This window comes from Aquarana catesbeiana, linkage group LG04, assembly GCF_042186555.1.
Source record: "Aquarana catesbeiana isolate 2022-GZ linkage group LG04, ASM4218655v1, whole genome shotgun sequence".
Classification (NCBI taxonomy): Eukaryota; Metazoa; Chordata; class Amphibia; order Anura; family Ranidae; genus Aquarana; species Aquarana catesbeiana.
This window is the reverse complement of record NC_133327.1, coordinates 76,977,951-77,005,269: the sequence shown is the minus strand read 5'-3', so window position 1 is coordinate 77,005,269 and position 27,319 is coordinate 76,977,951. Positions and strand designations below refer to the sequence as shown.

Below are 27,319 nucleotides of genomic sequence, written 5' to 3'. Positions count from 1 at the left end.
CACTGGAAGGAAAAATGACCTAGCATCCTTGGTGTCACTGGAAGGAAAAAAAATGTCTCTGCATCGGTGGTGTGGCTGCCAATGCACTGCAATAGCCAAAAAAAAAACAATGCATGATTTATCGGGTGTTATGTAACGCACCAATGTAAGAATGGGCCCTGAAGCAAAGCCATGATTTGCACATTCATGTCAAAGCAATAGGTTGGCATTAGTCCCCACCTCCTCAGCAGCATATACTCGCCTTTCCTTCACTTGCCACTCTACTTAATGCTAGGAGCCAAACAAAAATTCCGGTGTTATGACTTCATACTTGCAGCTTGCATAGGATTTTGCTTTCATTCCTAGCAACTAAACAAGCAGTTGGGAGGGCAAAGACATTCAGTATATGCACCTGTGGAGGTCTATTAACATAAGCGGCACTCAGCTTGCAGATCGCAGCTTTGCTTTATTTGGTTACAGGTAAAAGATTACATACAGGATCTCAACGCTTATGCGTTTCTGCCCAGTGAGGGCCCATTAGGCAGAAACGCATAAACGTTGGGATCATCTATGTAATCTTCTACCTGTAACCAAATAAAGCAAAACTGCAATTTGCAAGCCGAGTGCCGCTTATGTTAATATATTCAAGTGCATTGGCTGACAGGAGCCACAGCGCCTACCACAAATCCGCACAGAGTCTTATACATTCCTTGTGACAGCAATAAAAATGATCAAATTTTTTTTTTTAAACACAATTTATTAATATAAAAATAAATAAAATAAATAAGAAAAAAAAGAATTAAAGCGCCCCCGTCCCCGCGAGCTCACGCAGCAAAGAAAACTCATACGGAAGTCGCGCCCGCATATGTAAACGGTGTTCAAATCACACATGTGAGGTATCGCCGTGATCGTCAGAGCGAGAGCAATAATTCTAGCACTAGACCTCCTCTGTAACTCTAACCTGGTAACTGAAAAAAAATTTTAAAGCGTCGCCATTGGAGATTTTTAGGTACCGTAGTTTGTCGCCATTCCACGAGTGCGTGCAATTATAAAGCGTGACATGTTTGGTATCTATTTACTCGGCATAACATAATCTTTCACATTATACAAAAAAAATTGGGCTAACTTTACTGTTTGGTTTTTTAAAATTCATGAATGTGTCCCTATTCCCAAAAAGTTGTGTTTAAAACACCGCTGCACAAATACCATGTGACATAAAATATTGCAACAATCGCCATTTTATTCTCTAGATTCTCTGCTAAAAAAAAAAATATAATGTTTGGGGGCTCTAAGTAATTTTCTAGCAAAAAATACGGATTTTAACTTGTAAACACCAAATGTTAAAAATAGGCTTAGTCATGAAAGGGTTAAAAGATGCAATCCATGTTAATTCCAGGTTGTGAGGCAACAAAACACGAAAAATGCCAAGGGGGGTGAATACTTTTGCAAACTTCGTGTCTCACTCCTGGAAATCGTGTGGGGCTGAGCACTGTTTAGTCATTCATGTTCTATGAATGAAGAAAAAGCTTTCTCTGATTGGCTGCAGTGGAGATTGTGACATCATCTGCCCACCTCTCTTCCTCAGCCAATCAGAGGAAGCTTTGTATTTATTCATAGACTAAAAAAGCCCCTGTAAATGGCTGAGCTGCGCTCAGCCTGACTCGGTTTTGTTCCCGAGAGCGGGACGGGAAGTTCACATGCCATTGCCAGGACACAGCACTGTATACTGTATATATCTGAGGATTCATACGGTTTATATAGCACAGCCACAGCCACTGTATCTGTTATTGAAGAAAATGTGTTTGGACCAAACTATTTAAAGTTCACAGATACCTGAAGCTCTGCTTTAAGAGGATGGATGTGTCAGCTTCGTCCTGCTGTGGTTATAGTACTCCAACTGGGTTTTTAGTTAGAATGAGACAGTCACAAAGTGATCACACAGTGCTGGGTTTTCTTTTTGAGCTGGCCATACATGGATCGAAATTTAACTGGTTCAGCAGAGACTGACCTAACTTTGATCCACGTATGGGCAGGGAGGTTGTACAGAAGTTGATCTGCAGGTCGACTTCTGTAAAATCACCCTGCCAGATTTTCCCTGCTCAATCAGAGCCGAAGACTACAACCTGCAAAGCTTATCAGCGTATTCTGATGGTGGGGAAGTCCCCCCCCCCCAGCTGTCAGAATACCTTAGCTCAGTGGGAGCATTTCACCATTTCCACGGAGTGTGTGGCTGGGGGAATCAAATTAGGTTGAAGAAAAAAACCTGTATCATCTATAGGCTGCTTTAAAAAGATCAGAATGCTCTCCAAAATAAGTGCCATTATTTGCATCCCATATGAAATGTTTATTTGTAAAAGCAAAAATTGTATACAAATAATGAAAAAATGATACAAAACAGTTTATAAATTGTAAAAGAAAAAAAATACAGTTTCCCTTACAGAACTATGGCAGATAGCATAGAGATTCAGTAATCCTCTTCTGCAATCACAGCCATCATCAGCTGTACACAGCAAAACCCTCTGCCACCGTTGCTAAGTCCTTCTTCACATCGATGGAGAACTCGTGGGGGAGATTTACTAAAACTGGAACACACAGAATCTGGTGTAGCTGTGCATAGTAACCAATCAGCTTCGACTTTTAGGTTTTATTGTCAATCCTTTATTGAACATGATGAAAATAGAAGCTGACTGGTTACTATGCACAGCTGCAGCAGAGTCTGTGTGCTACAGTTTAGTAAATCTCCACCATAGAGTGCAGTTAATGTGTAATGACTGTACCAGGTGTTGGGGTACTCCAGCTGACTGATTTCTTAAGTAGCCCAAGTGCTCTCAAGGGATAAGTTTGCCTTTTAGAACATGTTACACCCGTATTTAGAGTGTAAAATGTAACATGTTCCAGCACACCTCTCACCCCCTTTTTTTTTCCTTAAAAGGTGAACTTTATCCTTTAAAAATACATTTTCTGTGCTTAAAACTTCATGATGAGATGCTCCTACAGTGTGCTATTTAGGCTTTCACCGTGCTTTTTTTTCTCTGATTAAGAAACAATTAAAATGAAGTAACTGCCCCAACCTAAAGAAAACGGTCATGTGAAAGTAATATAACAATAAATACGTATTAGGAATATTAATGTACATAGTGGGTATGTTTAAACTGACATCCCAGTGGACAACCTTCCTACAGTGATCAGGGGCAGACTATCAGTGTATAGATTTTATTTATAATATATTTACACTGAAATGTCTCATACATCTTATGAAGTGGAGCTGTGGCAGAGAGGACAGAAGCTGTATGCAGCAATCTCTCGGTCTTGAACGCCGTGCTTGCAAACGCTGCACATCCAGAACTGATATTCTGTAATGGGTCTCCCTGAAGCAATGCATGTTGGCAATTTTCCTTCGCTGCTGTAAGAAACAAACAAAATGTCTTAAGAATTATTATAGAATAAATATTATACTGCCTTAAAGATTGCTTCTAATTCTCCAAGGTAACTTTGCTTTTGGTCACATGATTTTAGAAAAGGGAGGATCAGAATCCCAAACCAGTTGTTGACTAGGCTTTTCTGCCTGAAGCTCATCCCCCAAAAAACCCCTTCAGCTAAAGGTTCATGTCCAAATACCCAGGCATACAATCATGGGACCAGCATCTACCAGTTCAGGCCAGCAGTTTTACTGCTACAGGGCGGCACCTGTGCACTGGATCACATATACTATATAAATGTGATCCGACATTTCTGGGTAGGGGGCACACATGCGCGCCGCAAGCGCCCCGCTTCCGCTGTGATTGCACACAGCAGAAGCCGATCGGCATGTGCAGGGTACCCGATGTCCTCCAGCACCCACCAATCCTTAGGCAGAGAGCCAGAATGACGATCTGCCTATGTAGGCAGATCGCCGTTCTGACAAGAGGAGAAGGGATGGAATTTGTGTCCCTGCAAAGCAGGGAATAAATTCAATGTCTTGCCCTAGTGAAAGCACCACATGCAGTTTAGCAAAACACAGGCTAGGCACACAGTTAATTCTTTGATCGCGTTTCGAGGGTTTTTTCCCTCGAAATGCGTCAGCTGGCAGTGGTCCTGTGATTTCCTCTGTGACCTTTGGAGAGTATTGTTCGTTTAAGACTATATGCTGCTACTTAGCGAATATTTTATTGCAAGAATTCTACAGTCGTTTGTGAGTAGTTTTCTTCTTTATCATTTTTAATAAATACATATCCAAAGGATAATGCACAAGGCTGGTGCGCCCTTTCTTCTCTTTTTATATCTTTGATCGTTAGGGTACCCCTATCCTTGAGGGCAGCAAGGCCTGTGACATTATATAGTCTGTCTGGTAATCCACTTGTGCGCAGGAGCGTTTCTTTTCTGCGATCAATCCTTTGATCGCCCCTGATGTTAACCCTTTCCCTGCCAGTGTCATTAGTACAGTGACAGCGCATATTTTTTTTTAGCACTGATCACTGTATTAGTGTCACTGGTCCCCAAAAAGTGTCAGAATGTCCACTGTAATATCACAGTCCTGCTATAAGTCACTGATCGCCAAAATTACTAGTAAAGAAAAAAAAAAATCCCATAGTTTTTAGACGCTATAACTTTTGCACAAACAAATCAATATATGATTATTGGGAATTTTTTTTTTTAACTAAAAATATGTAACAGAATACATATTGACCTAAATTTATGAAGAAATTCGATTTTTATATTTTTTTTTCCCAAAATTGTCAATTTTATTTTTTATAGCACAAAAAACAAAGAAAAAAAAAACGCAGAGGTGATCAAATACCATGAAAAGAAAGCTCTATTTGTGGGAAAAATTTGTGGGAACTGCACAATTGTCAGTTAAAGTAACACAGTGCCGTATTGCAAAAAAAAACCTGGTTATGAAGGGGGGGGTCCTTCCAGAGGTCAAGTGGTTAAGGCTATTAAGGCTATTTACACCACCAACAGGCATGCTTGTCTTAATAAAAAAAGTGAAACTAGCGATTCCTCTGAGAATCCATAAATACATATTTTGCATTTCACGCTGGAGGTGATAGTAGCTGCATTAGTGCACTTGCAACAAGAACAATTGAGTACTCCAGGGACCTTGAAGGGGGTACACCTTGAAAGCTTGTCCTAAAAATCTGAATGTTAGTGCAAATAAAAAATGTATCAGACAGCACTCAATTGTTCTTTTGGCATTTCATAAAAGCAATAGGAAAATGTGTAGTAACCCGTTTCTAAATTTGAACTATTCGTAGGATCCATGTGTTGATCTCATGTTATACAAACCGTTCTGGGAAGACATCAGTCTCAGGATTCCGGCTATCTTTTGGACTGTGTTTGGTGAAGATTTCCAGGGCAAGGTCTTCATATTGCTGTCTTTGCTCAGGGCTCAAAGTCTCTAAGGATTCCAGTTTAATAAAGGCCTTGGAACAGGTACCGAATGCCCTATTAGCACAGGCACAGAGCGCCAGCAAGGAATAGATCTCCACAGCAGGAATAATATCTTCATAATCTCTTAGGTGTAAAGCTGGGAATCATAAAGACAAAAGGTAAAACTTGTGTGCACCAAACAGACTCAACTCTGTTCCCAATATCCTAGACTGATGAAAAAATGCAGACAATTGTTAGACCCCAAATTTTAAACTTTTTATGTTTGTTCCCTGCATTAAAAAGATGTAAAACCATTATTCCAGATATGTAGTAATCATACCTCCCAACTTTTTGAGATGGGGACGAGGGACACCTATTAGCAAAAGTATGCAGGCATTTATTTATTTATTTATTTATTTTAGGTACTTATATAGCGCCGTCAATTTACACAGCGCTTTACATATACATTGTACATTCACATCAGTCCCTACCCTCAAGGAGCTTACAATCTAAGGTCCCTAACTCACATTCATACATACTAGGGACAATTTAGACAGGATCCAATTAACCTACCAGCATGTCTTTAGAGTGTGGGAGGAAACCGGAGTACCCGGAGGAAACCCACGCAGGCACAGGGAGAACATGCAAACTCCAGGCAGGTAGTGTCCTGGTTGGGAACCAGCGACCCTTCTTACTGCTAGGCGAGAGTGCTACCACTACACCACTGTGCACACCCCCTGCCACGCCCCCTTAAAGGAGATTTATAAGGAAAATATGATTAGATAAACTCACAAGTGCTTTTTATTTACCACTACTATTCCTTTATACTGGCTTTTGACATTTACAAATGCAGCGATTTATAAATTGGATGAAAGGTTTAGCACTGGTTAACACTTTTTGAAAGATAAATAGTGCATTTTATATACAACTATATAGATCAGACCAAAATGAGAAACAAATGAGGAGAAAGGAGGGACATTGTTCCAAATCAGGGACAGTCCCTCAAAATCAGGGACAGTTGGGAGCTCCATAAATAGCTAAAATTAGCACTTTAAAGCGGGCTTGTCAGTTCTGCATTAAAATTCAAAAGGAAGTAAACTGCTATAAAGGAGCTATTATACTCACAGCATGTATCAGGGGACTCAGAAGCATGACACTCTCAGAAATGTCTAATGCTAAAGAGACTGACAGAGGTTGCAGTGCTGAATTGAAGCATGATTGTCAAAAAAGTCCACCAGGGAGGGGAGATCTCTTCCATTGCTGGGACTTTCTTTTAGGACTTTATTACGGAACTGACAGGGTCACTTTAAATTACACAACAAATTAAAGTGATGCCACTTTTCTCCAAAGCATCATAAATAGCTAGAGCTCCTTGTTCCTTTTTTCCCTCAGACATTTTTTCATAACAGTTTGAACCTCCCATTCAACAAAAAGCTTTCTATATGAACCATAATTGGTAATTCAGTTTTGGGTGAATGATGGTGGCCTTTATTCACTGAATTCTATATAGTTTAGTCAACTCAAGAAGACACATATCTTCATATGAATTCTTGGGGTTTACACCCAACCAGAAGGTGCCAAAACAAAGGAAGTCTCATTCCTATCTGCTGCATCTGCTCAATAGGGAAAAAATCTTGAATAGACACATGAACAGAATGGCAGCAGGATGAGGAACTCTAATTCCAGTGGTCAAGTCACAGAGATGCAAAAAGCAACTGGGTGCCTCAACCTGTGGCTATCCAAAAGTTAAATACCCAGTAATCTAGATCGTTGAATAGCTCATCTGCAGTAAGAAATATCCAGTCCAGACTCACCTGTCCTCATGGCAGCATCTACATAGCCTTCATAGAGCTGCCTATGAGCGAGCAGGAAGAAGTGATAGGCCTCAGCCCCTCTCCAGGCATTGTCAATTATCCGATTATCAGACAGGAGACTGTCTTCCTCTAACAGACCAGCCAGTGCCGATGTAGCCTGAAAAGCAGTAGGCAAAATTACATGACACACCCAGCATTATATGACTGGAGTCTGCTTTAAAACACAGCAAAAGGAACATATGATAACTGCAGCACAGTGTTATGTTCATGAAATACATACATTTCGGTGTTCTGTTTTCCAAAGTGGATATTTTGTTTGGCTTAAACATAGAAAAGTGATATTGGAAAAAAGAATAAGTGGCCCATCAAGGCTACACCTTTTTGTTCTGTAATTTTTTTTTTACTTTTTTGTCTGAGTTTAGATCTATGCTTGTCCCAAACATCAATTACTCTTTCAGTAAAATCAAACTTTCTAAGATTTGTTTTGAACTTTCCTGCTGCTGCTTTGGAGTCATGTCCTCATGTTCTTAATCTTAGCTTCATATTGAAAATTATGCCCTCCTGAGCCCTATTCACATTTTTAATGTATTTAAAGCGATTGAAAACGCACACAATGGCTCCCTCCGTGGTTGTTAATCAGAGCCAATGACGAGGGAGCTGGGGGCGGGGCTTGGGAGAAAGCACACAGGAGTGCCATCATAGCAAGCGGCTTGCTATGGGAGTACTCAGCAGGGGATGGAGCGGGGAGCGCCGGTGGGGGACCCCAGGACAACTGGGGACTGGTAAGCATTCTTAACATACACCAATCAGCCACAATTTTAAAACCACCCACGTTTTGCTGCCAAAACAGCCCTAACCCTTTTTTAAGCATTGATGCCAATAGACCTTTGAAGGTATGCTGTGGTATCAGGCACAAAGCCATCAGTAGCAGATTCTTTAAGTCTCGCAAGCTGTGAGGTGCGACCTCAATGAAACAAACTTATTTTTTTCCAGCACATCCCACAGATGCTTGAGTGAATTGAGATTTGGAGATTTTGGAGGCCACGTCAACACCTCAAACGCATTGTTGTGTTCTTCAAACTATTCTTGAACCATTTTTGCAATGTAACAGGGTGCATTATCCTGGTGAAAGAGGCCTCTGCCATCAGGGAAAACCCTTTCCATAAAGGAGTATACTTGACCAGCATTAATGTTTAGGTAGGTGGTATGTGTCAAAGTAGAATCAACGATGGCCGATGGATTATTTGATAGCTGACCTAGCAGCAGTTTATGTACTGGCTTAGATTTTATGGGCTGCTACAATTTTTTGAAAATGTTTGTTCTTGTGATGTCTTGTTCACTGTCCTCCAGACTGACACCCACCTATTAAACCCAAAAGGAAACATTTCTTATATTGCAACTTGCCAATTCAACTCTTATGCCGCGTACACACGAGCTGACTTTACGGCAGACTTTGTCCGGCGGACTTTACGACGGACTTTCTGAATGAACGGACTTGCCTACACACGATCAACCAAAGTCCGACGGATTCGTACGTGATGACGTACACCGGACTAAAACAAGGAAGTTCATAGCCAGTAGCCAATAGCTGCCCTAGCGTTGGTTTTTGTCCGTCGGACTAGCATACAGATGAGCGGACTTTTCGACCGGACTCGAGTCCATCGGATAGATTTGAAACATGTTTCATTTCTAGGTCCATCGAACTTTTTAGGAAAAAAAGTCAGCTGGAGCCCACACACGACTCCGGTCCACAGAACCAAGTATGCCGTAAAGTCAGGTCGTGTGTACGTGGCATCCAATGTAATTTCTGCTTTAGTTTTCCTTTTTAGGTTTGCTTTCCCCTATTTTCACCTGGTGATCCAGACAGTAGGCTTGTTGTTTTTTTTCAAAAGAACAAGTTCTTTTGCAGATATAGCAGTTATGCCCCGTACACACGGTCGGACTTTGTTCGGACATTCCGACAACAAAATCCTAGGATTTTTTCCGACGGATGTTGGCTCAAACTTGTTTTGCCTACACACGGTCGCACAAAGTTGTCGGAATTTCCAATCGCCAAGAACGCGGTGACGTACACCACGTACGACGAGACTAGAAAAGGCCGGTTCAGAACCAAGCGCGGCACCCTTTGGGCTCCTTTTGCTAATCTCGTGTTAGTAAAAGTTTGGTGAGAGACGATTCGCGCTTTTTCAGACTCGTGGCTTTCAGATCGTTTTCTGCCGTTCAGTTTGTGCTTGTGGGTTTGTATCTGCTCTTCAGTGCGTGCAGTCAGTTCGTATCAGAGTTTTCTGTGCGATCTTGCCCGCTCGTTGCTGTTTTTCAGGTCGCTCTTCACAGGCCTTGCTGTTCTTCAGTACGTTCTGTTACTTCGTTCTGAGCAGCCGACCGTTTTCTAGCCATGTTTCGTATGCGTACTCCTCGTAGAGTTCGTGCTGTGCGGGGGCTTGGTGTTGGGGTCCTGACCTTGACACAAGTCCAGTCCATGAACAGGGTGGGGAGGAGTTCATGGACCAAGAATTGGTTGCTTCAGCGTGACCAGTTCTGTCATATGCCTTTGCTCCGTGAGATCCGTGAGAATAATCCTGATGATTTCAGGAACTTTCTCAGGATGACGGACCCCGTATTTCACCGTCTGTTGGCTTCGCTGACCCCCTATATCAGCAGGCAGGATACCTGTATGAGGCAAGCCATCACTCCGGAGCAGAGGTTGGTCGCTACCTTGCGGTATTTGGCCACAGGGAGAAGCCTGCAGGACCTCAAGTTCTCGACAGGCATCTCCCCCCAGGCTCTGGGGATCATTATCCCAGAGACCTGTTCTGCCATCATCCAGGTCCTGCAGAAGGAGTATATGAAGGTAAGATTTTTATCCTTTTATATCACATTTTATTGTATTGAATGTTTGATAATATATTGTATTTCTTCCCTCATTCCCTAATTACCATGATTGTAATATGCTGTGAATGTCCCCTTTGTTCTCATGCATGCTGGATTTTTAGGTAATTATTATTTTATGTCCTTCATACATATTTGCCCTTCAATAACCTCCCCAGCATGGTCTTTCCTGGCCTATATTCACCTCATGTAGTCACTTAACAATGTATTTTATCAGCTCCATAGTAGTGCTTTACCCCAAACACCCCCTAAAATGTTTGGAAATGTTATTTTTGATTTAAATTCAGGCAGAGTGCCAGAGGGTTTTTTTTGTGGTGTCCCCAAATTTTTTTAAACCCTCCCTCCCCCAACTGCTAAGTCAGCTGATCCCAATTCTCTATCCTCAATCATCTATCTGCTGACTTTGCCAAACCCATACACACTATACCCACCTCTTTACTGGTCAGATGTATGGATGAATTCCCCAAAGCATGTAGTGCAAGGGCCTGCCTGTATACTTTCCAATGGTACTGTTTAAAGTTTTGGTATCCTATTATTATCTTGATAGGTAATAGCAGAATGTTCAAATGTCCTCAAATGTGTACAGTGTGTATTTATATCTTTGTATTATGACACTTCTTACCTGTCCAGTGGTCTGCCAATAGTGTAACTAAGGAGGGGCTGTTCCAAGTAATACCCATTATTTAGGCATTCATCTCTCAATGAAGTAAAGAGGGTTACCTGTCCAAGAGTTCCCCCCCCCTATAATGTTAGAAATGGCCCATGAGAGGGGGGGAGGGGGAATATGATAGGTGTACCTTATACTTTGGCCTTGTTAAATTCCCCTTAGTAAATGCTATCTGGAGGTTGCCCCATAATGTTTGTGTATAATCTGCTTGCCATGTATCTTTGAAAAAATAGTAATGTTTATTGTTTTTTCCTCAACAGTTTCCTTCAACGCCACAGGAATGGCAGACTGTGGCCTCCCACTTTGCCCAGCGGTGGGACTTTCCTAACTGCGGAGGGGCAATTGATGGGAAACACGTCCACATCGTCCCACCACCCAACTCGGGGTCGTACTATTATAATTACAAAGGGTTTAATAGTATAGTGATGTTGGCGGTGGTGTCGGCTAATTACGAGTTCTTGTATGTGGACGTGGGGAAGAATGGCCGGATGTCCGATGGTGGAGTGATCGCCCAGACGGAGTTCTACAGGCGTCTCCAGAATGGCAGCTTGGACTTGCCACCTCCAGAGGACAATGTTGAAGGTCTCCCATTTGTGTTCGTTGCTGATGAAGCATTTGCGCTGGGGGACCACCTGCGGGCCATTCCCGATGAGGACCCTCACCCCGGAACAGAGGGTTTTTAATTACCAGCTGGCCAGAGCCCGAAGAGTGGTGGAGAACACATTTGGAATCCTGGCCAGCCGGTTCCGATTATTTCTGACACCCATCCATATGGCGGAGTATAAACTGAACCATATAATACTTGCCTGCTGTGTTCTCCATAATTTTTTAAGAAAACATTCAGCCAACTATGCTGGCTCAGTTGGGCCTGAGGCCGGAATCCCTAATCCATCAACACTGACGGCGCTTGAAAGTGGCCGTCCTGGCTTGCCCTCCCTGAATGCCCATGATGTCCGGTTACGCTACCTGGAGTTCTTTGCGGGTAGGGGGGCTATCAATATGCCAGACAATCTGTGACACCTTTTTCAAATAAAAAACAACCAAAAGAAATTCTTTGTGGACATTTACTGCTTGTGTTTGTTTTAGCTGACCCTGACAGAAATGTGTTGAGTGCAGAAAATGTTGTGATTGGGTAACCTTATAAAAAACAGTGTTGGCTGGTACTTCCTAAATGCAAAAACACATTTCACTACAAGTGCACTTGCAACTGCACTGAACCTGCACTTGTAGTGCAAAGTGGATTTGCCCTTAGGAAATAACCCCCATTTTTGCATAAAACAGCAATTACATCACCCCAAAAGTGTTGTAGTGTTGAGACAATAATCCACACATTCTTGAGTAAGGCACTTTTTTATACCTGCACAATCACATGTGCATTTCCCAAAGGTTTTTAAAACAAACCAACATGTTTGTTGTATAACAATGTTTGCAGTAGCATTATCAAAAATCGAAATATCCATTTCAGATAAAACAGGCCTGTGTAAAACCAACAAGAAAGCCAAAAAACTTGAACTTACAAAGTTCACATATGGTAAAACCTGAAGGCTATATCAGACATGAGTATTTAGGAACTGTGTTTGATATAGCGTTCAGATGGGGGGAAATCACCCCTGGAAAAGCCAAATTTGGAAGATGCACACCAATTTACGAATGTCAACATGTGCTATCTGCCATCAGGGGGGATCAAGGGACGTGTTTTGGGGGGGCAAGCCCTTCCTCAATGCGACTTTATAATTGAGGAAGGGGTTGCATCCCCAAAACGCGTCCATTGATCTCCCGTGATGGCAGATAGCACATGTTGGCACACTGTGTGCATCCTCCAAATTTGGCTTTTCTAAACATTGAAAAAATTTTCGTACGATAAAACAGGTGATTTTGTGAGGTTTAAATTCGCCCCAAAACATCAATGATGTTATTATTTTTTTTAATAACATCACTGATTTGTTGCTGGATGTTTTGAAATTGGAGATTACACCCCATGATCTCCCCGATGAGTATCTGGGCACTTTCAGATGTAAAGCGTTCTGGATCACGATCACCTAAAAAGAGATAAAGAACAAAAAAAAAAATCTCAAAAATCTGCCACCATCCATCTCTTTTACCTGAGCCTGTGGTCGCAGACACTCACCTGTTGTGGTGCCAATCTCCATCACGTCTTCTTCTTCCTCCTGTTCAGCTTCTTGATTTGGTATTTCCCCTTCTTCCAGGGGGGAGGTTTCTGGTCTCCTGGGATGAGGGGTGCCCGAGTCTTTTCTCCCCTATGTAAAACAAAAACGGTATACTTAGCACACAGATATTTGAAGGCAGAACTAGAAATAGGAAACATTGCTTGGAAGTGGGGTACAATTGTCTATTTTAGCCGAGTTCCAAGATGTATATTTTTTAGTGTCCTTTGTCAAGCTGCAATACTTTACCTGTTTAGTACAAGCTTCACAGATGTAGCCCCCCCTATAGTATACACTGGAGCACCTGTGTGGCCCCCCTAATAAAAATGGTGTTCTGGGGTCCCACACTAGTGCTCCAGTGTCCAGATGTGAAAACAGCTGCTCAGTGTCCTCTCTTTACACACAATCTAGTTTGCATTTTATTCTAGTAACAAACCCATCTACACAAACAAATATTTGGCATCCAAGTAGGCCCCCAAAAATGTGTGAAAATGCATATGGCCTAAACAATGGTGTTCTAGAGGCCGAAAAAAAAAATGTTTGATACGAACGAATAATGGGCCCATGAACATTAAAGTTGACCTTTTTAAACGTTACAATTAATAAAAGCATATGGAGCAGAACGAACGTAATAAAGACAGAAAGAATAGGAACACAGCACAACTACTTACTTTTTTGCAGCACTCTCCGGATCTTTCGGTACTGCTCTGGCTCTCTCAACTTCAGGTCCGACCACCGCTTCCTGAGCTGATCTTTTGATCTTCGTACCCCAAAATTCCTCTCAAGACTCCTGACCACTTTCGCCATGATCTTGGCCTTTCTGATGTTGGGGTTGGGGTAAGGCCCATATTTTCCGTCATAGTCGGACTTCCTCATGATGTCGACCATCTCCAACATCTCCCCAAACAACATATTTGTGGCCTTAAAACGTCTCCTTCTGGATCGGGACGTGCCTGGATCCGGGCTTTCCTCCTCCTCCTCCTCGTTGCTAGAATTAGCACGCACCTGCTGTAACTCCGCCATGTGCTCTTCACCCACTGCGCCGAACGAAAAGGGGCGGGGAATACACTAGAAAGAACGTCAGGGGCAGGCGGAGTTACATGCATGCGCAGTGTGTATAAAGCGCAACACGCGTGCGTATTACGTACGATCTGTGAGCGGAGGAAGAAGCATTGGACGCGCCGATCGTAAGAACGAAGGTAAGAGACAAACTTGTGCCTATACTGCTTCTAGATTGAGGCCTATATTGTAACAAGATTAGGAGAGTTTTGTCTGACATTAGGCTTTGTCTTGTGTTGTGTCTTGCAGTGAACATGGATATCTTAATGAAAGACAATGACTTCTTGTCAGTATTCATAGATATGCTAAGTGAGCTGCCCTGTCTGTGGGAGATTACCCACCCCCATTTCAAGAACCAAGCAAAGAGGAAGGCAGCACTGGAGCAATTGTGTGAAATTGTGAAGCAGGTGACCCCCACGGCAGACATCACCTATTTAAAGATATTAATTGGTGGCCTGAGGAGTACATATCTAAGGGAGCGCAAGAAAGTCCTGGATTCACAGAGACCCGGAGCAGCAGATGACATCTATGTCCCCAGGATGTTGTACTACGACAGGCTGCACTTTCTGGCAGGCCAGACTGAACCCAGGCCATCCCTCTCCAGTCTTCCTTCCACGCTTCCTTCCCCCCCCGGCTGAGGCTTCTGACGCCCAACCTGGGCCTTCCAGGCCACATGTGGAGGAGCCCAGATTGAGCCAGGTATAGCATTCCTCTAAATATTTCTGCTTGTCCAATCAATGATGTTAACTAGATGTTAGTTGGGAGTACTAATTTAGGATTGTGATTGATGATGCAAAAACTAAAACTATGTCCCTTTTTCATACACAGGGAAGTCTCAGCAGGAGGTGGCCGGGCCGAGCCGGCTGGCTGATATCAAGGTCCCTCCACCCCCCCTGAAAAGAGAAAGTGGCAGTAGGAGGAATACCCTAGAGGAGGCTGCTATAGCATTCTTTTGGAGGGCTACAGAGGTCCTGGGAGCACCACACACCATGCAGGAGAACATTGCTGCCTTCATAGCCTATAAAATGCAGAGGATGGAGGAGGGCCAAAAAGCCTTGTGTGAGGCCCTCATATCGGAGGCTCTGGAGAAAGGTATGAGGGGCCAAATTACACCTCAGACACATCTTTGGGATGGTCCTCCTCCTTCTCCTGCAGGTCCTCCTCCTCCCTCTCCTCCAGGTTCCCCCAGTCCTCCTCCAGGTCCTCCCAGTCCTCCTCCAGGTCCTCCTCCTCCTCCTGCCACATCTCCAACAGCACAGCCACAGCCCGGAAGGAAGCGTGGAAGGAAGACCAGACAGTGATTGCCCTGGGTTCAGTCTGGTCGGCCAAAAGATGCAGCCTCTTGTGGTACCACAGCCTGGGGACACAGATGTCATCTGCTGCTATCCGGATCTCTGCGAATTCTGGACCAGACTGCCCTCCCTTACATATGGACTCCTCAGGCCACCAATTTTGATGTTGAAGAATTGATGTCTGCCGTGGGGGTCCCAGGCTTCGCTAATTTCTCTTGTTGATCCAGTGTTGCCTTCCTCTTTGTTTGGTTCTGATCCTTTAATAAAGGATTTTTGTTTTGAATTATACTCTCCTATGTGTTTTACTTCAAAAATGACAGTTGGTTTGTGAGGATTCAGGTACGTTTCAAATATACAATGTGAAATGAACAAGGGACACCAACACCAAACAATCTCCTGGAAATTAAATAATAAAAGATATCAATGGTGTTGGGGTAACTTGACACACAAAACACACCCAAAAATATTCTGGAGTAAAAATAAAAATAACATTGAACAAAGATCAGCCTTGGAAAAAATCCAAACATTAAGAAAAAAAAGGCTTAAAATCCAAAATAAAAAATAATTAAAAAATATAAAACTGTCAGATGTGACAACTAATAACAATATATTCAGGGAATCCCACTAAAAAAACACAAATAAAAGTTTGTGAGAAGTGTGTGTGAATATGAGCATCAAAACGACTTAATTCTTGTCACATTATAAAGAAGAAGAGAGTGCGCTGTATTAAACCATTTTGAACATTGCAGCGTGACGAAAGTGCTGTATCCATTGCGAACGCAAAGTTTACCAGAACGAGCTGTCCCGTGTCGGAATTTCTTCTGAGCATGCGTGGCACTTTGTGCGTCGGAACAGGCCACACACGGTCGGAATTGACGCGATCGGATTTTGTTGTCGGAAAATTTTATCTCCTGCTGTCCAACTTTGTGTGTCGGAAAATCCGATGGAAAATGTCCGATAGCGCCCACACACGGTCGGAATTTCCGACAACACGCTCCGATCGGACATTGTCCATCGGAAAATCCGACCGTGTGTACGGGGCATTAGAGTGTTGAGACAGTTTATCACTGACAGAGGTACTTACAATGGTCAGCTTCTATATATTTATGTGAAACCTTTATTCCAAAAGGGAAAAAAAACTGTTTGCTAAAACCTTTTATGTCAATTTAGCTGGAGTTTGGCTTCAATTTGCTAGTGTATCTAAATCTGCTAGTACATCTAACACTTCTCTCCCCCAGACTGACAATGCAGCTGTCCAAAGGTGATCCTTCATCCACTGTGGCAGCACTCTAATACAGGAGGTGTGCTACTAGCCAAATCACCAGGTGAAAACAGAGGGGGAAATCCTAAAAAAGGAAAATGAATGCAGCCACCGCATCTAATGATTGGTAAGCTATAATATATTACGTTTTCCGTTTTGGGTTTAAAGGGGTTGTAAAGGCAGAAGGTTTTTTATCTTAATGCATTGCATGCATTAAGATGAAAAACCTTCTGTGTGTAGCAGCCCCCCCGAGCCCCATAATACTTGCCTGAGACCTCTCTCTATCCAGCAATGTCCACGAGTCCCTCAGCCGTTCGGGACTCTCCCTCCTGATTGGCTGAGACACAGCAGCGGCAACATTGGCTCCCGCTGCTGTCAATCAAAGTTAGTCAGCCAATCAGGAGAGAGAGGGTGCGGGGCCAAACCGCAGCTCCATGTATGAATGGTTAGACGGAGCTGCAGCTCGGCTCAGGTGCCCCCACAGCAAGCTGCTTGCTGTGGGGGCACTCGACAGGAGGGAGGGGCCAGGAGCAGCGAAGAGGGACCCGAGAAGAGGAGGATCCAGGCTGCTCTGTGTAAGACCACTTCACAGAGGAGGTAAGTTTAACATGTTTGATATTTAAAAAAAAAAAAAATAGACTTTACAATTACTTTAAGACCCCTTTCACACTGCCAACAGGCTGCGTTAGCGGTAACGTGTCACTAGTTTTAGTGGCGCTTTACCACCATTTTAGCGGCGCTTTTCGGCCACTAGCGTGGTGCTTTTAACCCCCGCTAGCGGCTGAAGAAAGGGTTAAATGCGCCCAAAAAGTGCAGGCAAATCACTTTGGCAGTGATGCTCATTTATTTCAATGGGCAGGGGCGGTTTGGGAGTGGTGTATACACCGCTCCAAAGATGCTGCTTGCAGGACATTTTCTAACGTCCTGCAAGCGCACCGCTCCAATGTGAAAGCACCCGGGCTCTCACACTGGGGATGCAGGGGAGGCGCTTTACAGGCGCCATTTTTAGCCCTTTAGCCTGAAAAATGCCTCAGTGTTAAAGGGGTGTAATACTTTCCATAATTCCTCCAAAAGTAAACCAATCTTGGTAACTGTGTTTTGTTATAGGAGTTTGCATTGACTGAACTCCAGGTGTTTTAGTTTTACCTTTAGCCATTAGTCTGAGCAAATCAGGATTATCATACCTCAGTCTGGTTTCCTTTCTGCTTTCCTTTCTGTGTTATCTTCACATGTGTATGGTATTGCTCCACCAGTAATGCTGCCAGCACATACAGCTTCTTTACACGGAGCGGCTTTGTTCGTTTCTTGGCCTCTTCATCAGCAATCTGGAATACAACACAATAACAGTTACTGAACTACAAAGGATCACTGACAAGACCATTCATTGCTGATTTCCAGTAACCTCTATGATTGGGAAGATAATGAATTGAGTAGGTTGCTGCCTCTACAATCACATAATCCCATTCTACTAGAAGCATGTTGGTGATGCTTTGTAATCTACAAGTGGGTGAATCTACCAAACTCATTATTCCTTGTTTGGAGTTTCCTTGCAAGTTTGGGGCTGCATTTCTGCAAATGGAGTTGGAGATTTGGTTAGGATCAATGGTGTCCTCAATGCTGAGAAATACAGGCAGAGACTTATCCATCATGCCATACCATCAGGGAGGCATGTGATTGACTCCAAATGTATTCTGCAGCAGGACAACGACCCCACACATGCAGCCAATGTCATTAAAGTGGATCTCCACTCCCCTAATCAACACTGATTGTGTTTAACCACTTCAGCCCCGAAAGATTTGGCTGCTCAATGACCAGGCCATTTTTTGCGATACGGCACTACATCACTTTAACTGACAATTGTGCGGTCGTGTAACGCTGTACCCAAACAATATTGACGTCCTTTTTTTCCCACAAATACAGCTTTCTTTTGGTGGTATTTGATCACCTCTGCGGTTTTTATTTTTTGCGCTATAAACAAAAGAAGAGTGACAATTTAAAAAAAAAAAAAAAACAACACAATATCTTTTACTTTTTGCTATAATAAATATCCCAAACTGAAAAAAATAAAAATCATTTTTTCCTCAGTTTAGGCCAATATGTATTCTTCTACATATTTTTGGTAAAAAAAAAAAAAAAAAATTGCAATAAGCGTATATTGATTGGTTTGCACAAAAGTTATAGCGTCTACAAAATAGGGGATATATTTATGGCATTTTTATTATTATTTTTGTTTTTTTACTAGTAATGTCGGTGATCTGCGATTTTTATGGGGACTGCGATATTGCGGCGGACAAATTGGACACTTTTGACACATTTTTGAGACTATTGAAATTATACAGCGATCAGTGCTATAAAAATGCACTGATTACTGTATAAATGTCACTGGCAGGGAAGGGGTTAACACTAGGGGGCGATCAAGGGGTTAACTGTGTTCCCCATGTGTGTTCTAACTGTAGGGGGGATGGGACTGACTAAGGGTGGAGAGAGAGATCGGTGTTCATACTTAGTATGAACACACAATCTTTCTCCTCTCCACTGAGAGCACCAGGATTTGTGTGTTTAAACACACAGATCCCTGTTCTCGCTCTGTCATGAGCGATCGCGGGTGCCCAGCGGTCATCGCGCCCACCAGGCACTCGCATCGGCCCTGGGCACACGCTGCGGGCGCCTCCTACAGCATCTTAAAGGGCCCACATACAGTTACGGCGGTTCGCCCAGGGGAGCCAACCTGCCGCAGTAAAACTGCAGCGGCCGGTCGAGAACCGGTTAATTCTACTGCTGATATGATTTGTAAATAGAGATAATGAAAAGGAATAATAGGATTTTTATAACAACTTACCTGTAAAATTCTTTTCTTCGAGTACATCACAGGACACAGAGCCACAGTATATACTGATGGGTTATATAGGCACCACTAGGTGATGGACACTGGCGCACTCTAGACAGGAAGTTTAGCCCCCTATATAACCCCTCCCCTTACTGGGAGTACCTCAGTTTTGTAGCAAAGCAATATATCTGTATTACAAGAGGGGAGAGACCTCTGTGTCCCGTGATGTACTCGAAGAAAAGGATTTTACAGGCAAGCTGTTATAAAAATCCTTTCTTTTTCGTGCATCACGGGACACAGAGCCACAGTATTTACTGATGGGATGTCCCAGAGCAATGCTATCTGAGGGGAGGGAGACACAACAAAAGTAGGGTGCAATCAGACCTGAGGACCTTGTACCACTGCCTGTAGCACACTGCACCCAAAGGCGATATTCTCATGTCTTCTCACATCCACCTGATAGAATCTGGTGAATGTATGGACTGAAGACCAAGTTGTGGCCCTGCAGATTTGAGCCATGGAGGCCTGGTGATGCACTGCCCATGAAGCACTTACAGCTCTGATGGAGTGCGCTTTGATTTGAAAAGGTGGAACTTTCCTCTTCAAACCATAAGCTTGAGCAATTACCTGTCGAATCCACTTAGCAATGGTAGATTTCGGCGCTGCCTGTCCTTTTTTAGGACCTTCAGGCAACACAAACAAAACATTCGTTTTGCGAAACTGAGCAGTTGCTTCCAAATAGGTTTTGACCGCTCTCACTACATCCAGAGAATGTAGTGACTTTTCTTCCGTAGAACAGGGATCTGGAAAAAATGAAGGCAGAACAATATCCTGGTTTAGATGAAAACCTGAAACAACCTTTGGTAGAAAGCTAGGATGAGGACGCAATACTACTCTATCCTTATTAATAATTAAATATGGCTCTTTACAAGAAAGAGCCGCCAATTCTGATACCCTTCTTGCAGAAGAAATAGCTACCAGAAAAATTAGCTTCCTTGACCAAGGGAATATGTCATATTGGCTCAAAAGGCTGTTTCTGTAATGCCGACAGAACTAAATTCAAGTCCCAGGGGTTCAGGGGAGCTCTAACCGGTGGATTAAGCCACGTTACCCCCTGTCTAAAGCTTCGGACCAAAGAATGCCAAGCAAGCGGACGCTGAAGCAACATCAATAAGGCCAAGACCTGGCCCTTGATAGTACTCAAGGCCAGCTTCATCTCTAACTCCATTTGCAGAAAAGCAAGGATTCTCCCTATGACATACTTTCTGGGATGCCAACCCCTGGATTCACACCAGGAGACATATGCCTTCCAGACTCTATAATAAATGACTCTGGAAGCTGGCTTCCTTGCATTAATCAAGGTAGAAATTACTGGGCCTGAAAGCCCACGACTCTTCAGAATGTGGGTTTCAATAGCCAAACCGTAAAATGTAGGGCTTGTAAGGTAGGATGGAACACTGGTCCCTGTGATAACAGGTCTGGACGTGGTGGTAGGGTCCATGGGGACCCTACCGCCATCTTCATTATTTCTGCATACCAAGATCTTCTGGGCCACGCTGGAGCCACTAGAAGCACCGACTTCTTTTCCTGCTTGATCCCGCAAAGAAGTCGTGGTAGCAGCAGAATAGGAGGGAATGTATAAATCAGTGAGAACTGATGCTACGGAGTCACCAACGCATCTGTCCTGCATGCAAGTGGATCCCTTGTTCTTGACACAAAGTTGTCGATCTTGTTGTTGAACCTGGACGCAAACAGATCTGCATCCGGGATCCCCCATCTTTGGCATATAGCCAGGAAGATATCGGGGTGAAGAGACCATTCCCCTGGGAACAACTGCTGGCGACTTAAGTAGTCCGCCTGCCAGTTCTCTACCCCTGGAATGAAGACTGCCGATATGCACAGCACATGCTTTTCTGCCCAGATTAGGATCTGGTTTACCTCTCCCTGGGCTGCACGTCTCCTGGTGCCCCCTTGGTGATTGATATAAGCCACTGCTGTGGCATTGTCGGATTGGATCCTGACAGGAAAACCCTGCAACCTGAATGTCCAGGCCTTTAGGGCTAGGTACGCCGCACAAATCTTTAGAATGTTGATGGGGAAGGTCCTCTCAGGTTTGGACTATTTCCCTTGGACAGTCATCTCTTCCAGTACTGCTGCCCAATCCGAAAGGCTGGCATCTGTTGTTACCACCTTCCAGGTAACTGGTAAAAAGGATTTCCCTTTCCGCAGATTCTCGGGTACCAACCACCAACTGAGGCTCTGACGCACTATTGGTGACAAGCGCATCGGAAAATCTAGCGCCTGGACTTTCTTGTTCCAGGCAGACAGGATACTGTTTTGCAGTAGTCTCAAATGAAACAGAGCATAGGAAACCGCTTCGAATGAAGCCACCATCTTTCTCAACAACCTAATACAAAGGCGAATAGAGGGACCCTTCTTTGCCCTGATTACCTGAACCAGCTCCTTTATGGCACTGATTTTTGCTTGGGGTAAAAACACCCTCTTCTGGGTTGCATCTATAACCAGAACCAAGTACTCTAGTCTTCTTACTGGTTTTAAAGAAGACTTCTCTAGGTTGAGGACCCAACCTAGGTATTCCAGGTAGTTGACTGTGGTGACCAAGCTTTGGTCTAAGCGGGCTACCGACCGGTCTATCAAAAGCAGGTCATCTAGGTACACTATAACCGTTATAACCTGGGCCCTTAATCTGACCAGAGGAGGAGCCAGGACCTTTATGAATGCCTGTGGTGCAGTAGCTAGACCGAAAGGCAGAGCTACAAACTGAAAATGGTGTTTTTCCACTTCGAAACGCAGATATTTCTGATGAGCAGGGAAAATAGGTACATGCATGTATGCATCCTTGATGTCTATTGATGCCAGAAGTTCTCCTCCTTGTAGGATGGAGACTACTGATCGGATTGATACCATGCGAAAAGATCGAATTTTTAGGAACCGGTTTAGATCTCTGAGATCTAGGATGGGTCTGACATCTCCATTTAGCTTTGCCACCGTGAAAAGGTTTGAATAAAACCCCAATCCCTGCTCTTGCATGGGAACCACCATGATTACTTTTTGCGACAAAAGTCGCTCCAACGCTTGAAAGAGAGACTTCTTTTTCTCTGGGTCTTTGGGAACATTTGATCTGAGGAAACGAGGAGACGGGAATTCTCGGAATTCTAGTTTGTAACCTAGAGTTATTGTGGAGACCACCCATCTGTCCTCCTGCCAGACCCCTGAGAACTGTAGCAGTCTTCCCCCCAATCGAACGAGTGGGGGCGCCCCTTCATAAAGAGGCTTTAGCGTTCTGTCTTGTAGATTTCCTCCCCCAGGACTTCTTTTGTCCCTGGGGTTGACTCTGAGTTTTACCTCTTGAACTTGACGGTGGAGGCCGTCGCGACTGCCTGGAGGCTGATGCTCCTGGCACTGGAGAAAGAGCCCGTTTAAATGAGGGACGTTTACTCCTTTTCTTAACTGGCAAAAGGGTACTTTTCCCACTTGAGATTTTTTGGATATAATTGTCCAAATCCTCGCCAAACAGCCTTACGCTACGGAAGGGAAAACCAGCCAGGAGCTTTTTGCATGGAGTTTCGGCTGACCAATTTTTCAACCATAAGATTCTACGCATTTTGATCTGAGGAAACGAGGAGACGGGAATTCTTGGAATTCTAGTTTGTAACCTAGAGTTATTGTGGAGACCACCCATCTGTCCTGAAAATCCTCCTGCCAGACCCCTGAGAACTGTAGCAGTCTTCCCCCCAATCAAATGAGCGGGGGCACCCCTTCATAAAGAGGCTTTAGCGTTCTGTCTAGTAGATTTCCTCCCCCTGGACGAGGCGAGAGGTCTGATGACGAGGCGAGAGGTCTGATGCACCAACCCAAGAGTAAGGCGAGAGGTCTGAAGGATAGTATCTCTGATTGCGTCAACTGCAAAACACAAAGCCGCTGGCAGGTTCATCCTAAGACACTGGTAAAAAAACTGAGGTACTCCCAGTAAGGGGAGGGGTTATATAGAGGGCTAAACTTCCTGTCTAGGGTGTGCCAGTGTCCCTCACCTAGTGGTGCCTATATAACCCATCAGTAAATACTGTGGCTCTGTGTCCCGTGATGTACGAAAAATAAATCATATTTACTGGTTTTAAACTTTTTTTTTTATATTTTTTCAGTTACTTTATGGTTTCTTACCTAGGCAAATTATGTCATACATCTCAGTAGTCTTCACGGGGAGAGGATGAGTTTTCTCAGCTTAGCACACTCTCCTGCTTGCATGCTTGAGCTAAGGGCAAGTGGATTCCAAGAAGTAAATGCTACATGAATCATTAGCCCTTACTCAAGATGGCCACGGCCAGAAATGCTAGAGGGAGAGGGGGATTTCAAAGTGATTTCTCAACAAAATAAATTATAAAGACATGAATGGGTGGGGGAATTTGCTTTGAATATCAAACATGAATTAAATAGTGTTTTGGTTTGGTGAAGATTTGCTTTAAGAGCGATCTTCAGCGTAAAGAACAAGGAGTACTGGAAGTGATGGTTTGGCCCCACAGAGCCCTCAGCTCAACATCATGGAATCTGTCTGGGATTATATGAGACAAAAGGATTTGAGATGGCCTACATCCACAGAAGATCTGTGGTTTGTTCTCCAAGATGTTTGGAACAACCTGCCTGCAGAGTTCCTTCAAAAATTGCATTCACAAGCACTATGTGTACCTAGAAGAATTGGATGGTGGTTTGAAGCCAAAGGGTAGTCACAATAAATAATGATTTGATTTAGATTTTTTTACTGTTCGCTCACTTTGTATTTTTGTAAATTGGTAATAATAAACTATTAAAATTCCCACTTTACAGCATTTCATTCATAATAAATATTATATATATACATATATACACATACATACAATATACACACATACAGTGGATCTAAAAAGTCTACACACCCCTGTTAAAGTGTCAGGTTTCTGTGGTGTAAAAAAATGAGACAAAGATAAATCATTTCAGAACTTTTTCCACTTTTAATGTGAAACCTATAAACTGTACAACTCAATTGAAGAAGTAAAAATAAAAAAATAAAATAATGTGGTTGCATAAGTATGCACACCCTTTATATAACTGCAGCTGTAGCTGTGTTCAGAATTAAGCAATAACATTCAAACTGATGTTACTTAGGAGTTAGTACACACCTGCCATCATTTGGCATAAAGTGCCTCTGATTAACCCAAAATAAAGCTCAGCTGTTCTAGTAGGTCTTTCCTAACATTTTCTAAGTCGCATCCTATAGTAAAAGCCATGGTCTGCAGAGAGCTTCCGAAGCATCAGAGGGATCTCAAAAAAGGTATCAGTCTGGAGAAGGGTACAAAAGAATTTCCAAGGCATTAGATATACCATGGAACACAGTGAAGACAGTCATAAAGAGGAGAAAATATTGCACAACAGTGACATTACCAAGAACTGGACATCCCTCCAAAATTGATGAAGTGACAAGAAGAAAACTGATCAGGGAGGCTGCCAAGAGGCTGAAAACAACATTAAAGGAGCTGCAGGAATATCTGGCAAGTACTGGCTGTGTGGTAAATGTGAGAACAATCTCCCGTATTCTTCATATGTCTGGGCTATGGGGTGGCAAGACAGAAGCCTTTTCTTATGAAGAAAAACATCCAAGCCTGTCGAATTTTTTAAAAAACACATCTGAAGTCTCCCAAGAGCATATGGGAAAATGTGTTATGGTTTGTTGAACTTTTTGGCCATAATTCCAAAAGATATGTTTAGCGCAAAAACAACACTGCACATCAACAAAAGAACACCATACCTACAGTGAAGCATGGTGGTGGCAGCATCATGCTTTGGGGCTGTTTTTCTTCAGCTGGAACAGGGGCCTCAAGGTAGAGGAAATTATGACCAATTCCAAATATCAGTCAATATTGGCACAAAACCTTCAGGCTTCTGCTAGAAAGCTGAACATGAAGAGGAACGTCATCTCCCAGCTTGACAACAACCCATACATCCAAATCAACATAGTTACATAAGTCGTGAGGTTTAAAAAAGACACAAGTCCATCCAGTCCAACCCATGTGTGTGCGTTTATGTTAATAATAAATTGTATATCCTTGTATGTTGTGGTCGTTAAGGTACCCATTAAAAAGTTTTTTTCAATTATCGATGCTCCCTGCTGATACCACTGCTTGTGGAAGAGAATTCCACATCCTTAACACTCTGACAGTAAAGAACTCTCTACGCAGTTTATGGTTCAACACTTCTCTTCTAATTCTAGTGAATGGCCACATGTCTTTTTAAATTCCCTTTCACTGAAAAGTTTGTTCCCTATGCTAGGGTCACCAGTACGGTATTTGTACATCAATATCATATCCCCTCTCATGCGTCTCCTCTCCAGAGAGAATAAGTTCAATGCTTGTAGTCTTTCCCCATAGCTGAGATCCTCCAGTCCATTAAGTAGCTTTGTTGCCCTTTTCTGGACTCCCTCCAGTTCCAGCACATCCCTCCTGAGGACTGGTGCCCAGAACCGGAAAGCATACTCCAGGTGCGGCCGCACCAGAGTCTTGTATAGTGGTAGAATTATCGTTTTATCTCTTGAGTGAATCTCCTTTTTAATGCATTCCAATATTCTGTTGGCCTTGCTGAGCCTATCATCTACTAGGACCCCAGGTACTTTTCTACTCTAGATTCCCCCAGAGGTTCTCACCCTAGATAGCGAATTGCATTCATATTTTTGGCACCCAAGCGCATTATTTTACATTTTTCAACATTAAACCTCATTTCCCATGTAGTTGCCCACCCCATTAATTTGTTTAGGTCTTCTTGTAAGGTTTCCACATCCTGTGTAGAAGTTATTGCCCTGCTTAACTTTGTATCACCCGCAAATACTGAGATTGAGCCATTTATCCCATCCTCCAGGTCATTTTTGAATAAATTAAACAGGATTGGTCCCAGAACAGAACCCTGGGGACCCCACTTTCCATACCAGACCCTTAAGAGTATTCCCTATTTATCACCACCCTTTGGACTCACCCCTGTAGTCAGTTTTCAATCCAGGTACTCACCCTATGGTCCATGGCGACAGACCTTAGTTTGCCTTTGAAAAATCCAGATACACCACATCTACAGACCTTCCTTTATCTAGATGGCAGATCACCTCCTCATAGAAGGTTAATAGATTGGTCTGACAAGAATGATTCTTCATGGATCCATGCTGATTACTGCTAATGATACCATTTTTCATTACTGAAATCTTGTATATAGTCCCTTATCATTCCCTCCAAGAGCTTTCAGACTATTGATGTTAGGCTGACAGGCCTGTAGTTACCAGGGATACATCACTGCCCTTTTTAAACAAAGAGATTTTTACTACCCTTCACCTAAAAAAATTCAGTTTGTTGTTCAACTGAGTTGTACAGTTTACAGGTCACATTTAGTCTAGGTTCACACTACTGCGAATTTGATCCGTTATTTTTTTCCTGTGTGAGGTGAGAATTTGCCTTGCGTTTTGAGGTGGACAGGTGCAAATTTACTGAAAATTTACTGTGAATTTCAGGAGGCAGACAGTGAACAAGTCGCAGAGATGTGAACTGTTTACTGCAAGTTCAATTGAAGCCTATGAAGATAAAATTCGCACTGCACCATAGGAATTTGCATCACACCTGCAGTAAACACGCACAGGACCCTTTTTTTTTTCCTCAAACCAAATTTGCAAGGCATAGATGTGAACCAAAGCCATGGAATACTGTGCTTTTTACATGACCTGCGAATCTGTGTGTTCCTAAACGCATCAAACCTGCTGTAAATTCGCATCAGTGTGAACCCAGGCTAAAGTTAGAAAAAGTTCTGAAATTATTTATCTTTGTCTCGTTTTTTTACATCACAGATACCTGACATTTTAACAGGGGTATGTAGACTTTTTATATCATATATATATATATATATATATATATATATATATATATATAAATTATTTTTTAGTTAAGGCTCCATTTACACCTGTCTGCTCTGATTGCATTGAATTAAGACACTT

At 43.0% G+C, this 27,319-nt stretch overlaps 1 protein-coding gene across 2 annotated transcripts in view; it reads right to left on the bottom strand.

The window, feature by feature from the left end:
- Nucleotides 1-2,294: 2,294 nt before the first annotated feature.
- WDR35 (WD repeat domain 35) overlaps nt 2,295-27,319 on the bottom strand; it is a 136,992-nt gene continuing 111,967 nt past the window's right edge. Inside the window, exons 26-29 of one of the 2 annotated variants that reach the window (XM_073625339.1) lie at nt 17,660-17,800; nt 7,143-7,299; nt 5,245-5,485; nt 2,295-3,382 (exon numbers count right to left, since the gene is read on the bottom strand). In XM_073625339.1, the coding sequence (XP_073481440.1) occupies nt 3,232-3,382; nt 5,245-5,485; nt 7,143-7,299; nt 17,660-17,800 (690 nt within the window). In that variant the 3' untranslated portion in view covers nt 2,295-3,231. The remainder of the gene's footprint in view (nt 3,383-5,244; nt 5,486-7,142; nt 7,300-17,659; nt 17,801-27,319) is intronic. The other variant, XM_073625340.1, reaches the window with a different exon arrangement.